Here is a 15,431-nt window from a genome sequence, read left to right as displayed (position 1 = left end):
AGTAAGGCAGGCCCTGAGCCCCACCTCCTCTTACCAGTGCCCAGCCTGTGGAACTGAGTTTGGGATCTCTAGGGCGGAAGAGGGGAAGAATCGTCTCCTTCACAGGTCCCAGAACGGTGGTGGAGCCACTCCACGGCTGCTACCCCAACAGCAGGGCTGGAGCAGGGACTCTGTGGCCCTTGTGCCCCAGCTCCACAGGGGCTGTTGTCTAGAGGGTTGGTGTAGTGGTGGATTCACTCCCTGCTAACCCCATCCCTCTCCCGTGGGCCACACTGAGCAGAGAGCCAATCTCTGGGGCGTACAGGGAGCGCGTAAGTTACACGCAGGCTCCTGCAATCCCGCCCCCCTTTATGAAGTGACACCGCACTGCTCCTGCGGTCTGGGACCCTCTGCACCCACAGAGGGGTGGAATTTGTCCAGAAACACACCAAAATGTTGCCATGATATCTGCAGGACAATGTCCTTCATATCACACTAGGAAATCTCCCACCTTCAAGGGTCTAGTTCTTTTTGTGACTTCCTGCTCCGTATAGGCCAGGTGGGCAAGTGAGTTAATCTTCAGATATAATGTGGAACGGAGCCACATGCAGCAGCAGTGAAGAGCAGTAAGAAGCAGTAAAAACAAACTAACAGCTTTTACAGAAAGTCAACACCTTACAGGACGGTCCTGTCATTGAGATGAGCAGTGAAACAGCTGTGAGTGTCCAGCTTGGATCCCCGTCTGGGCTACGATTTCCCCCTTTTCCCTTTCACTGGTCACTGCTCCATGCTCTGGTTGTGATTCCTTGAATCAAACTCCAGTTGGGCATAAGCGGTTGACCCTGGTTTGACAACATTTAGCAACATTAGACACCTCCACGCAAGGTTAATTAGCCAAACTTTGATGCAGTTGGACATAACAATCAGTTACATTTAAAAACAGATTGTTAAGCTTTATTTAAAATTCCACTTTTCAAACAGTGCACATCATTAGCACTGAAACGATCGTGGGAATCTTCCTTTAAAAGTCCAGCAGTTGGTTGAAAAAGGAGTTTAGGATTGAGACGGTTTTTCATGTACCCAATTCATCCTCTGAGTCTGTGGCTTTCGTTCTTTTGCTGAATTTCCATATGAGTCAGAAAAGGCCAAATCCAGGTTTAGCAGAATTACTAGGGCATTGGAACCATCTGCATCCTAAATTCATTCGTTCTGAAGACCCAGTCAATGGCTCATTACAGGAAATTAAAATTTTTCTTCACCCCTTACAGCTGTTTTCTGATCAATTTAAACCCAGGCCCAGATTATCCTGCCACTTCAATGGGAGTTGTCCATTTATAACTGATGGGCTAACCAGGCCTCTGCTGTGTAATTTACGTCACTGGTTCCATCCAAACAGAATTTGCCCAGCCATGGGAGTTAAACCTGCTTATTTCAGGCAGAAGTTTGCCCTGTGTGATAAAGCAAATGATGAGTGATAGAAATAGAATATTCAGGCATCAGATGCACAGGCGGTTCCAAGCACCACGCCTGGCTGAATACAGCACTCGTCGCTACAGAAGCGTTGCTGCGTTACATTAATGTAGGAAGGAATAAATGCTCAATGGGGACAAACAGAAGGAGCTGAGAGAACTGTTTTCAATTATTTTGTGGGAAATTAGCCCCACTATTAATAGGGCTGCTGCTACGTCTCCACACCTGGGACAGACTGTAGTGTGCTGATTACCTGGATTAGAACAGCAGTGACTCCAGGCCAGGCTCAGGGACACCAGCAACACCCCCAGGAACATGGCCACGGCATAGCGCACCGTCTGTGACGCACACCCGCTGGGATGGGCTGTGGAGGAAGCTGACACCAGTGGACGGTCAGGAGGTGAGAATCTTTTTTGAACTTTTTCATTAAACCCTCTGGTTTTAACTTCCAATCCCGGCTCTGTATTCACCTCTCCCCAGTAGTTGTTACTTAATTCTTTACAGTGCTCTATAGGTACAATCTGTGTGAAAGCTGCTCTAGAAATCTGAGCTATAATGTCTTGGGGTCTTTTTAATGTCTCAGTTTAGCTTTCCCCAAATAATCTGCACATCTGCTTACTTTTAATTATGACATAAAATATTCCAGCTTTCTGGGATGGAAAGTTACGTAGAAGCAACTCGGATTGTGCCCACTTGACACCGATTTAACATCAGAGTCTCCCTTTGCCTCAAATATCATATCACTCAGCTGCAGGATATTTGGTACTTTTCTTCACACTACTGCCGGAAGAGTTGAATTTGACTTCACAGGTGAAATTCTTCCCACTGGTCCAGGTGTCCATGGGGACGCTGATGTGATTTATGAGGGTTAAAGATCCATCCTTTGCTCTCAATGAGCGTGTCAGCCCCTGTTCCCGCAGCTCCCCAGAAACACTCCAGGAAACATGGACTGGGTTGGACACTCCATGGATCACACAGGCCAGATTTGCTGTCCCAGTGACTTGACTACCATGTGGAAATGGGACCAGAAGCATCACCCAGTTGCTGTTTGTATAACTGTCTGAGCAAAAGGAGGTGTGGCAAATTCAGTGTGATAGTCAGATGAGCTGCAGTCTGATTAAAAATGTTAACCTTTCACTCAGACACAAGGTGCGTGAGGTAAAATCTTTTATTGGACCAACTTCTGTTGGTGAGAGAGACAAGCTTTCAAGCTTCCACAGAGCTCTTCTCTCAGGTCTGGGAAATAAATTCAGAGTGTAATTTCCCAGATCTGCAGGAGAGCTCTGTGTAAGTTCAAAAGCTTGTCTCTCACACCAACAGGAGAATTCAGTATGATAATCAAAGAAGCTGCAGTCTGACTAAAGATGTTAATCTTTCACTAAGACATTAATTCAAAGAAAAAAATCTCTTGAAGAAGGAAATATGAAATCACCATGCCAAGATTAAACTGGAATATAGCATAATATATACTTACATTAGCCAGAATGGAAATTGTGTGCTCTTTTATCAAGAAATGCACTCTTGAGAACTTTTCATTAAATTGAAATATAATTTCATGCAGTCATGGCTCTTAGGTTGGAAATATTCCCCTCCTAGGTGCCCTGAACAGTCACAGAGTATCTTCAATAGTTTTTTTCCGGCACTTTCAAGTTTTTACCTTTTGGATATAAAATATATGTGTATGATATTCCTTCTGTACTCATAGCATTTAATGTTTAGCTGATCTTTTTGTTTTAAAGTATGCTTTCCCTTTAGCCCTTCATCAATAGCTATGGTATATAATTACATTTTACTGGAAACATGCAAGGCTAGCCCTAGACCAAAGGGCCCCCGAGGCGAGGAGTGCCCCACCTCTCCATTTTTTAAACTTTTGAATACCTTATTTTTTTATTGCATTTGTAGTCCATTTCACAACTTTGCATGCATGATTTATCCCTGTCATATAAGCCGATAAATTTGCATGCTAGGATCCGTAAATCTGTATTGATTCATGCCCTATATAAGCAAATAAAAAAATACGTTTCCTCTGAGCTTCTAGAATCTTTTTAATTTTAAAAATAACAAATGTACTTACATCAAGAAATTGAACTGTGCACCAACACTGGGTGACCACTATTAATTAGTGTCACAGTAGGTGACAGCCTAAGAATGTTAACCCTCGTCCTTCTGTGCAAAAGGTCACTTTTCTCGCCTTTGCCCTCGCAAACTGCAAAAACAGCACCCTGAGCCATACGCCCTCCGAGCCCAGCATCTCAAGGGATCACTTGGATCACCTGCCCCCTAAATCCGGCTCTGGGAACATGAAATATGCTTTGTCAATCAGTTATTAATTTCCTTAAACAAGCTATGGTTCCTTACCTCCAACAATCAGCGTGGATCCATTCCCAAAAATCAGGTAGCTGCTGTATCTATATGCACAGTAGTAAATGCCAGACTCAGTCTTTTGGACATTGCTGATTTCCAGTGTCGAGCTGTGTGTCTCATGTTTGCAAGCAAATTTACTTACATTTTGATCATCCAAACAGCTCTTAATGCAGGTGGGTGTCTCGCCTTCTCTTCTCAAATACCATAATATGCTACTTCCTCCTTCCAAGTTTTCTGTGGAAGAACAGTGGATCTTTGCGGTGTCACTAACTTCAACAAACTGGATCCGCTGAGTCTGGTGCAGAAATAACTGCACTCCTAGCACTGGAGAAATAAAATATCGTCATAGTCAGTTTCCATCAGGTCTCCAACTGCCACAGATGGAATGGATAGCTCAGCAATAGAATTTACTAAATCTGATAATATCTATGCTCTGCAGCCTAAATGCTAAAAAACCCAGGTATAACTTTGTACAAGTGAATGGAAATACAATTAAAATCCAGCAAAAGTCTCCAAACTATCATATATATTCAACACTGATGTCCTATTAAAGAAGGCTGTTTTCTCAATTCCAAATTTTAATACAAACATTTTACCTAGGGAAGATAAAACAAGATATTCGGCAAAGATCATTTTCATAAAAAAATTAAAATAAAATCCTGACTCATAGGCCCAAAGGCTGATGCCTAGTGCACTGCTGCGGTGACTGGGTACAGTGTCTTGGTCATTTCCAGTGAGGAACGCCTCCAAGGAGGATGTGCTGTGCTGATAGATACTAGAGGGGTGGGTTAAAGAATCTATAGAGAGTACAACATTTCTTGTAGAATTTCTGTGCATTCCAATGGCACAGAGGTGTACTATAATGATTTAGAATAATTTTAACATCCAGAACATGGATGATCTATGTAAACAAACCCACATGATTTTGGAGCACAAGTCCCATTGACTTTCAAAGGAGAATGCTCCTCAATCACTTAGTTCTTTTGACAGCCCCAACCTAAGTCTCTCCCCAGCCTTCCACGTTTGGTCCATTATTGTATCATATTTCTTGGTGCTACAACACTGACCTGTAATGAACTTTTGGAGTCTCATCTTGGCGGACTTAAATTGCACCTTTAATCATCAAACTGAGGCCTTAAATTACACCTTTAATCATCAAACTAAACGCTCCGACATGTTTGAGAAACAGAGAGGCACCTAGTGGGATTTACAAACATAGCTAAGCGGGTCAGGGGCCTCACTGCTTCAGAAGTCAATGGAAGCTAAACACCTCACATGCCTCCCTTTGGATCTAGCAATGGATTGGCTAAAAATGAACAGAACGAGGCTGGTTAGAGAGCTGCATCTGGCTTTACAGAGTATGCAGAAAGAATTAAAGCGTATCTGTCAGTGACCCTTCTGAAACAGTGGGCAATAGAGGGCAACATGGGCTAGCGAATAGAGCCATTTGTTCAGAAAAGACCAGATTTCCCTAGGTGCTTTGATAGCATCTCCTTAGACCACACCCCACTTCTGAGGCTGCACTGAATGGCTGCAGCTCCCCTGGATCCATCTGTCACAAACTCCTTCCAGGCAGCTCTCTAAAGCTGGGGACCATCGTCCTTCCTTCCTTGCCTTCTACCCTCCCCTGCCTTCCTCCCGCCCATGGCTGGGGAGCGACCTGGGCTAAATCCTGCAGTCCCTGACTGAGGCAGTGTGAAGTGGAAGCAGGAGTTTGGCTGACAAAGGATGGCTGGACTGGCCAAGATTCTGCCTGATTTCTAGCCCAAGGGCATTATTCACAATTACACAGGTTCCCCTTTGCACCAACGTAAGGAAGAGTTTAGGGGAGCAGAAATTACACTCACACCCACTTCCAGGCCCCTGTGCGTTATCATGGTGGAAAGGGGCTTAGTGCAAATGAGAATCCGGTCCCCAGGGTCGCTGTTAATAGTCTGCATGTTGTCAGTGGTCATACAGATAAGACCATGGAAATCATAACGCTATTCGAGCACAATGTCTGCCCAGCCCAGGTCCTGTAAGGGCCTGTTATCACCCTCCCAGTAACACTGACTGACAACGGTACAAAGCCCTATTTACTGCTCTAGGGATCCCAGTGCAATGCTTTACAACGTACAGTGCTTTAAGGAGCTGAACGTAGGTGCTGAGCATAAAAGCAGCTGAGCACCCACCTCTCCCCTTGACTCTGCAGAGTGTGGCAGGTGCCCAGCACGTCACAGTAGGTGCCTCAGCAGGATTGGGCCCTTATGCTGTGTATAGAAATCTCTTCATGCACGGTGGGGGTGAAGCGGGGCAGCTGTTTGACAGCCCCACAGCAGCCCTGCGCAGTGGCTTAGGGCAGGAAGTGGAAAGGCGCAATGTAGCCAACTGCAGCGACAGGAGCAATTTTACACTCTTGTAATTACCAGGGCTGGGCAGAAAATGGATTTCCCACCCCACACAAATTTTAAGATACCGAAAAATGTTCCCATCTCAAATTGGGATGAAAAGTCAAAATCTCAATTTTCTTGAACCAAATATCCAAAAATAATTTTTGGTTTGGATGAATGGGGGCATTTTCTTTTCACAGTTATGAAATGAATCCTTTCATATTTGAGTATATGAAATGATTTATAAAATTTCAACTATAATTAGCTTAAATTTCGAAGCAAGAAGTCATTGGGAACTGGGAAAACTGGAATTTTTCATTCTGTAAAATATCAAAATGAAACATTTCAACAATTTTGAAAAACCTTTTTTCCAAGTAAAATATCTTTATCAAAACCAACCCTTTTCCCACAAAAATTTCCCATTTCATTGAATTAGAATTTTCTGCTATAGAAATGTTTCTTCTAAAAACTGCCAAGCAGGCCTAGTAATTACCTACCTGGGAAGGGAACCAAGGCACCAGAGCCAGTTGCTCTCGTCTTGCAGAAAGCATTATGGGATTGCCAGGGAGTTCAAGTCACCATTCAGTCCAGCCCTCAGGTTTAAGTTTCAATGGAAATCTGGGCCCTCCTGCAGCCCCGGTGGGTTCAGTACTCAGGGTAATATAGGACCAGATTCAGACCGTGAGTCATTCATTTTTTATTGGCACTCATAGAATCATAGAAATGTCAGGTTGGAAGGGACCTCAAAAAACCTTCAAGTCCAGCCCCCTATGCTAAGGCAGGGCCAAGTAAACCTGGACCACCCTTGACAGGTGTTTGTCAAACCTGTTCTTAAAAACCTCCAATGACAGGGATTCCACGACCTCCCTTGGACACCTGATCCCTAGCTGAACTAACCTTGGAGTTAGAAAGATTTTCCTAGTATCTCACCTAAATTTCCCTTGCTGCAGATTAAGCCCATTGCTTTTTGTCCTTCCTCTGATGGGCATGGAGAACTATTGATCACCGTCCTCTTTGAAACAGCCCTTAGCATATGTGAAGTGTGTGTAACAAGTGGTGTGTAGCACATTGGTTGTATCATCCTTTAAAAGAAACACAGATGCTAAGTGGGATAGAAAGTGCTGGATTCTGCTCTCAAAGGTACAGGTGTAAATCCAGAGTAACTCACTGACTGCAACGGGTCTCCTCCAGATTTACACTGCTGCAAACCAGAGCAGAATTGGGCCCAAAGGATTTAAGAGATCACCTTCCTTATTACACAATATGCTGAGATTGATGCATTGAACAGGTAAAAGAGGCAACACAAACATCACAAGTGGGGTTGCCGGCCCTTTTCAATGAGTGACAGAACGACAGCTTGAAGAACAAGAAGCTGTGATGTGCAGGTTCAGGCACCAGGAGAGCTCTAGTCATTGCAAAGGTGTTGTCTTTGTTAGATGGTGCAGAAGGGCTGGCACATGGGGGCCTGTGGATCTCGCCCATGGGGAAAAGCAGCAGTCTCTAGAAGGGACACTGTGTTAGCAGCTCCAGCACTGGCCTGGGGAGAGATTCCCATCACTCAGAGCTTCTCCCGCATCCATCATTCCCCTTCAGAATCCCATTGCATGTCCAGGTAACGTGAGCACGAGCCTGCTGAGGATCAGCTGGGAGCTGCGGCGTATACAGGGGCTGCATGTCCCCTCTGCAGCCTCCTGCCGTCCAGCCTCACTCTTTGTGCCGGGAAACTGCAGCCGTTCAGCTGTGTCCGGGTCTCTGTGCAGATGAGGGGGGGAGGAGGAGGAGGAGGATGATAATGATTGTATTATCATACCACCCAGGAGCCCCAGTTATGGATCAGGCCCCCTGGTGCTCGGCGCTGCACAAACACAGAACAAAAAGACAGTCCTTGCCCCAAAGAGCTTCCAATCTAATACATAAGTGACGTGTAAAATCATCTACACCATGTGCCTTTATATCCCAAAAGGAGATTCTCTTTGGGGATCTTCTGACCTTTATATTTGAAACATAAGTGGAGAAAATAAAAAAGAAAATAGACTGAGATAGCCAGCTGGAAGAAGGCTCTGTCTACGTCCAATCAGCAGAGAACCAGCCATCAGTTCCCACGTGCAGATTCCCCTGCACGAGACAGTTCAGGGTTTTACACCTTTTCCTCTGGCTGATGGCTGCATCCTGCGCCCGTCACGATTCCGTGAATCGAAATCCAGATGAGCGTATAAGATTCCACCCTGTTTGGTGACAGTTAGTAAAATTAGCCCCCACCTTGTAAAATGAAGGGACACAAGCTGAGACAGAACCAGACATCCATGTGAGTTTAGCCTGATGAAAAATTCCCTCTCATCTCTGATTCTCCTGCTTGTCCTGTAAATGGTGCATGTTATCAGAATGGAAACCAGCGTTGGATTCTGACTTTAAGAACTGAGCTACTGACAACATTCTGCCAGATCCAAACCCCATGTCAATGGACAGTGTCCTATTGAGGTCACTGAGCTTTGGATCAGGCCCACAGCACCTGTCACTGGAAAATCTTCATGTGCCTTACAAATATAAGATAAAGTGATGTAAGAAATTCTAAGTGCCAAAAATGTTCCCAGCTACACACAAAAACCCTCCAATACATCTGTTAGTCTTTTAGGTGCCACAGGACTCTGCTGCCTTTACAGATTCAGACTAACATGGCTACCACTCTGATATCATAAGTCTTGTTATCCACTATTTATGTAGGGGGAAACTGAGTCACAGAGCACTAAGTGACTTGCCCACTATCCCACAGATAACTTTGCTACTAACATACTGTAAGACTCCGTGCTCTCCTTCAGCTACTTCAATAGCTAGGTTTCAGAGTAACAGCCATGTTAGTCTGTATTCGCAAAAAGAAGAGGAGTACTTGTGGCACCTTAGAAACTAACCAATTTATTTGAGCATAAGCTTTCGTGAGCTACAGCTCACTTCATCGGATGCATACTGTGGAAAGTGTAGAAGATCTTTTTATACACACAAAGCATGAAAAAATACCTCCCCCTACCCCACTTTCCTGCTGGTAATAGCTTATCTAAAGTGATCACTCTCCTCACAATGACAGGTTTCAGAGTAGCAGCCGTGTTAGTCTGTATTCGCAAAAAGAAAAGGAGGACTTGTGGCACCTTAGAGACTAACCAATTTATTAGAGCATAAGCTTTCGTGAGCTACAGCTCACTTTCCTCAGAAAGCTTATGCTCTAATAAATTGGTTAGTCTCTAAGGTGCCACAAGTCCTCCTTTTCTTTCTCCTCACAATGTGCATGATAATCAAGTTGGGCCATTTCCAGCACAAATCCAGGGTTTAACAAGAACATCGGGGGGGGGGGGGAGGAAAAAACAAGGGGAAATAGGTTACCTTGCTTAATGACTTAGCCACTCCCAGTCTCTATTCAAGCCTAAGTTAATTGTATCCAATTTGCAAATGAATTCCAATTCGACAGTTTCTCACACAACAGAACCACTTACCCAGGAACCTATCCTTGCAACAAAGCCCGTTGCCAACTGTGCCCACATATCTGTTCAGGGGACACCATCACAGGGCCTAATCACATCAGCCACACTACCAGAGGCTCGTTCACCTGCACATCCACCAATGTGATACATGCCATCATGTGCCAGCAATGCCCCTCTGCCATGTACATTGGTCAAAGTGGACAGTCTCTACGTAAAAGAATAAATGGACACAAATCAGATGTCAAGAATTATAACATTCATAAACCAGTTGGAGAACACTTCAATCTCTCTGGTCACGCGATTACAGACATGAAAGTTGCTATATTACAACAAAAAAACTTCAAATCCAGACTCCAGCGAGAAACTGTTGAATTGGAATTCATTTGCAAATTGGATACAATTAACTTAGGCTTGAATAGAGACTGGGAGTGGCTAAGTCATTAAGCAAGGTAACCTATTTCCCCTTGTTTTTGCCTACCTCCCCACCACCACCGTCCTCAAACGTTCTTGTTAAACCCTGGATTTGTGCTGGAAATGGCCCACCTTGATTATCATACACATTGTAAGAAGAGTGGTCACTTTAGATAAGCTATTACCAGCAGGAGAGTGGGTTTGTGTGTGTGTGGGCGGGGGGGGATAAGAAAACCTGGATTTGTGCTGGAAATGGCCCATCTTGATTATCATACACATTGTGAGGAGAGTGATCACTTTAGATAAGCTATTACCAGCAGGAGAGTGGGGTGGGAGGAGGTATTTTTTCATGCTTTGTGTGTATATAAAAAGATCTTCTACACTTTCCACAGTATGCATCCAATGAAGTGAGCTGTAGCTCACAAAAGCTTATGCTCAAATAAATTGGTTAGTCTCTAAGGTGCCACAAGTACTCCTGTTCTTTTTTCGATAGCTAGATCTCACTTTCATCTTCTCCTTCCAGAACAATCAATTTAAGTGCCAAATATATGCACTAGAAATGCCTGAGACAGACACGTTGATTTAGACAGAGACAGTCTGTAAAGAGCCGTACCTGGGGCTCCTCGGAAGCTGGGGGTGCTGAGACCCTGGGCTGGAATCCTGGAACAAACAAAGACAACAGTCAAAGTTCCTCTTCCACGGTCACCCCCCAGCTGCAGTTCACTGACTAATGGTGCGTCCGAGCTGTGGGTGCGCAGGGCACCTCCATGCATGGCAAATGGAGCGAGGCTCGTCAGACAGGCTAGTGCTCTTTGTGAGCTATAAACAAGCTGCCAGGGCCAGGGGCAGTAGAAGCCTTTCCACATCGCTCCCTTTGTCACGGAGAACAAAGCCGTTCTCCCGACACAGGACATTCAAGATGCAGAAAACAAACATTCGGAGATCAGTGCTGGCAGTTGTGACATTTGCAGCGTGTTCGTGTGTTGGACAGGACAGTTGCAGTCCCCAGTAGCAAGCAGGGGAGCAGGATTTCTCTCCGTGGGAGAGTGTCTGGGCTGGGCTGTGTTTATTACCTAGCGTGGAAGGGCAGAGGGTCCAGATGAGGCTCAGAGACACCACCAGCAGCAGCAGACCAGCTCCAGCCGCAAGGGGCGCAATGTAATGTGAGCACTTGCTGGCAGGGGCTGTGGAGGAAGCTAAAAAAGAGACACACGTGTATGACTTCAGCAAAGAGGGTCCGTGATGCCCCCACATCCAGCTCTTCTCTCCTGATCCCCATTTCACCATAGACCTTAACCCCCAAGGAGTGAGGATACAGGAGCCTTCAGCACCTTTCAGCCTCTGTCTGTTGTGCCCTTTTCATTAGGCCGATGATTTCTCCTGTAATCAGAATCTTCTCTGCACCTTCTGCCATCTACAAAATCCTCCCTGTAGATCTCGCCTCACCTCATCGCCTCTCCACATCCCACCAGAAAACAGCTCTCTGCACCCTCAAGTACCTCTGTACCCTTCTCCCTCTGATATTGGTCATTGTTTAACTCGGTAGGGTGCTTTACAGGTACTGTTGGTGTGAAAGTTTCCATAGGAAGTTACTGTCTTCTGAACAATGCAATTCCTCATCTCCTTTCCCAAAATTCTCTGCATGTCTACAAAATCCTCTCTATAGGTCTCTCCTCATCTCATTGCCTCTCCATCACTTTGCATATCTCATTGGAGAGCATGTCTTCTCAAATGTCTCTTAATTCCCCTTCATTTATTATTTAACTCTTTACAGGGATTCATAACTACAATCTGGGTGAAAGCTGCCCTAAAGGTCACAACTAAATTGTCTTGTGATCCCTGTAATGTCTCGTTTCCTTTCCCCAAATTCTCTAGAGAAATTCTAACTAATAGGACATAGACTATTCCAGCTTTCTGTAATGGAAAGTCATGTAGAAGTTGCTCTGAGTATGGCCACTTGACACCTATTTCAAATCTGAGTCTCCCTTTGCCTCAAATATAATATCACTCACCTGCAGGATACCTGGTGCTTTTCTTCACACTCTTGCCAGAAGAGTTGAATTTGACTTCACACATGAAAATCTTCCCACTGGTCCAGGTGTCCATGGGGACACTGATGTGATTTATGAGTGTTAACAATCCATCCTTTGCTTTCAATGAGCGCATCAGCCCCTGTTCCTGCAGCTCCCCAGAAACGCTCCAGGAAACATGGACTGGGTTGGACACTCCATGGATCACACAGGCCAGATTTGCTGTCCCAGTGACTTGACTGCCATGTGGAAATGGGACCAGAAGCATCACCCAGCTGCTGTTTGTATAACTGTCTGAGCAAAAGAAGGTGGCGAATTCAGTGTGATAGTCAGATGAACTGCAGTCTGATTAAAGATGTTAACCTTTCACTCAGACACAAGGTGCGTGATGTAAAATCTTTCATGGGACCAACTTCTGTTGGTGAGAGAGACAAGCTTTCAAGCTTCCACAGAGCTCTTCTTCAGGTCTGGGAAATACATTCACAGTGTAATTTCCCAGATCTACAGGAGAGCTCTGTGTAAGTTCAAAAGCTTGTCCAATAAAATATTTTATCTCACCCACCTTGTCTCTATTATATATCTTAGGACCAACACAGCTACAAGATGAGTGGATAAATCTTTCACTAAGACATTAATTTTAAAAAAATCTGTTGAAGAAGGAAGTATTAAATCACCATGCCAACACCAACTAGGAAATAGCGCAATAAATATCCACACCTGCTAAAAGAAAATTATGTGCAATTTTATAAAGAGATGCACTCTTAAGACCATTTCATTAACTCCAAATATTGTTTCATGCAGTCATGGCTCTTAGGCTAGAAATATTGCAAACCTAAGTGCCTTGAATAGTCACAGAGAAACTGCGAAGGTTTATTTTCAACTTTTTCAAATGTGAAGTTTTCTAGTTATGAAATATACGCCTAATATGCTCCTTCTCTGTCCATAGCATTTAATGTTCAGCTGATCTTTATGGTCTAAAGTAAGCTTTTCTTTTAACTGTTCCTCAGTAGCTATGGTATCTTGTTACATTTTAATAGGAACATGAAATATGTTTTGTCAAGCAATCATTAGTCTCCTTAAACAAGCTATGGTATCTTACCTCCAACAATCAGTGTGGATCCATTTCCAAAAATCAGGTAGCTAGTGTATATAAATGCACAGTAGTAAACGCCAGTCTCATTCTTTTGGATGTTGTTGATTTCCAGTGTCGAGCTGTGTCTCTCATGTTTGCAAGCAAATTTACTTACATTTAGATTATCCAAACAGTACTTAATGCATATGGGTTTCTCTCCTTCTCTTCTCAAATACCAAAACATGTGGTCTCCTTCCATTTTTTCTTTGGAAGAACAGTGGATCTCTGCACTGCCATTAACTTCAACAAACTGGATCTGCTGAGTCTGGTACAGAAATAACTGCACTCCTAGCACTGGAGAAATAAAATATTTTTAGTCAGTTTCCATCAAGTCTCCAACTGCCTTAGATAAACTGGCTAGTTCAGGAACAGCATATACTTAGTCTGATAATATTTATGCTCTGCTAAATAAACTTGCTATAACTATGTACAACTAAATGGAAATGCAATTTATATCCTGCAGAAGTTTCCAAACATATCAGATATTCAACACTGATGTCCCACTGAAGAGGCTGTTTTCCCAATTCCAAAGCTTAATGCGGATGTTTTACCTAAAGAAGATAAAACCAGGTACTTGGCAAAGATCATTTTTGTAAAAAAAAAAAAGGAAAAGAAAATCCCGACTCGCTAGCCCAAAGGCTGATCTCTAGTGCACTGCTGCAGTGACTGGGTACAGTGTCTTGGTCATTTCCGGTGAGGAATGCCTCTGAGGAGATGTGCTGTGGTGATAGATACTAGAGGGGTGGGTTAAAGAATCTACAGAAGGTACAGAATTTCTCTGCATTCAAGATTAGTCCATAATTATCCCATATTTCTTGGTGGTACAATGCTGGCCTGAAACAATCATTTGGAGTCTTGTCTTGGAAGACTTTAATTGCATTTTAAATCATCAAACTGAAGCTCTGGCATGTGTGAGAAATGAGACAATGAAGGATACAATTTTCAAAAGTGCCCAAGTCCCTTTTTCAAGAGACTTAGGGCCAGATTTTCAGAAGTATTTGGGTGCTTATAGATGCAGAGAGGCACCTACTGGGATTTTCAAACACGGCTAACAGGGTTAGGAGCCTCAATCCTCCTGAAGTGAAGGGCCTCATCTTGGAGCTAGCAATGAACTGGCTAAAAATGAACTGAATGGGGCTGGTTAGAAAGCTGCATCTGGCTGCACAAAGAGGGGAGAAAGAAGTAAAGTGCATCTGTCAGTGTCCCTTGTGAAACAGGTGATAATAGAGGGCAATCTGGGGTAGTGATCAGAGCGACTGGCTCAAAAAAGAACAGATTCTCTAGGTGACTTGGCCACATCTCCTTAGACCACACCCCACTTCTGAGGCTGTACTGAATGGCTGCAGCTCCCCTGGATCCATCTGTCACAAACTCCTTCCAGGCAGCTCTCTAAAGCTGGGGACCATCGTCCTTCTTTCCTTCCCTTCTACCCTTCCCTGCCTTCCTCCCCCACATGGTTGGGGAGTGACCTGGGCTAAATCCTGCAGTCCCTGTCTGAGGCAATGTTAAGTGGAAGCAGGAATTTGGCTTGACGAAGGATGACTGGACTGGCCAAAATTCTGCCTGATTTCTAGCCAAAGGGCATTACTCACAGTTACACAGCTTCCCCTTTGCACCAATGTAAGGAGGAGTTTAGAGGAGCATAAATTACACTGACACCCACTTCCAGGCCCCTGTGTGTTACCATGGTGGAAAGGGGCTTAGTGCCTATGAGAATCAGGTCCCCAGGCTCGCTGTTAAGGTGCTGAATGTTGTCAGAGGTAGTACAGATAAGACCAATAGAAACCATAACGCTATTCAAGCACAATGTCTCCCCAGCCCGGTTCTTGTAAGTACAACCCTCCAAATAACACTGATTGACAATGGCACAAAGCCCTATTTACTGCCATAAGGATCCCAGTGACAATGTGTCATAATAAGAAAAGGAGTACTTGTGGCACCTTAGAGACTAACCAATTTATTTGAGCATGAGCTTTCGTGAGCTTCAGCTCACTTCATCGGATGCATACCGTGGAAACTGCAGCAGACTTTATATACACACAGAGATCATGAAACAATACCTCCTCCCACCCCACTGTCCTGCTGGTAATAGCTTATCTAAAGTGATCATCAAGTTGGGCCATTTCCAGCACAAATCCAGGTTTTCTCACCCTCCACCCCCCCACACACAAACTCACTCTCCTGCTGGTAATAGCCCATCCAAAGT

At 44.3% G+C, this 15,431-nt stretch overlaps 1 protein-coding gene across 1 annotated transcript; it reads right to left on the bottom strand.

The window, feature by feature from the left end:
- Nucleotides 1-8,311: 8,311 nt before the first annotated feature.
- LOC311512794 (immunoglobulin alpha-2 heavy chain-like) lies at nucleotides 8,312-13,813 on the bottom strand (the record flags this gene model as incomplete). The annotated part of the gene is made up of 6 exons (XM_084614161.1): nucleotides 8,312-8,407; nucleotides 10,677-10,723; nucleotides 11,137-11,247; nucleotides 12,076-12,387; nucleotides 13,193-13,519; nucleotides 13,777-13,813. 6 exons carry the CDS (start codon nucleotides 13,811-13,813, stop codon nucleotides 8,312-8,314), a joined length of 930 nt encoding a protein of 309 aa, XP_084470287.1.
- Between the last annotated feature and the right edge of the window lie 1,618 nt (nucleotides 13,814-15,431).

Source organism: Lepidochelys olivacea, assembly GCF_965140295.1.
Source record: "Lepidochelys olivacea isolate rLepOli2 genome assembly, chromosome: 24".
NCBI classification, from domain to species: domain Eukaryota; kingdom Metazoa; phylum Chordata; order Testudines; family Cheloniidae; genus Lepidochelys; species Lepidochelys olivacea.
Note: the sequence above shows the minus strand (reverse complement) of the source record. Positions and strands in the feature narration are given on the sequence as shown.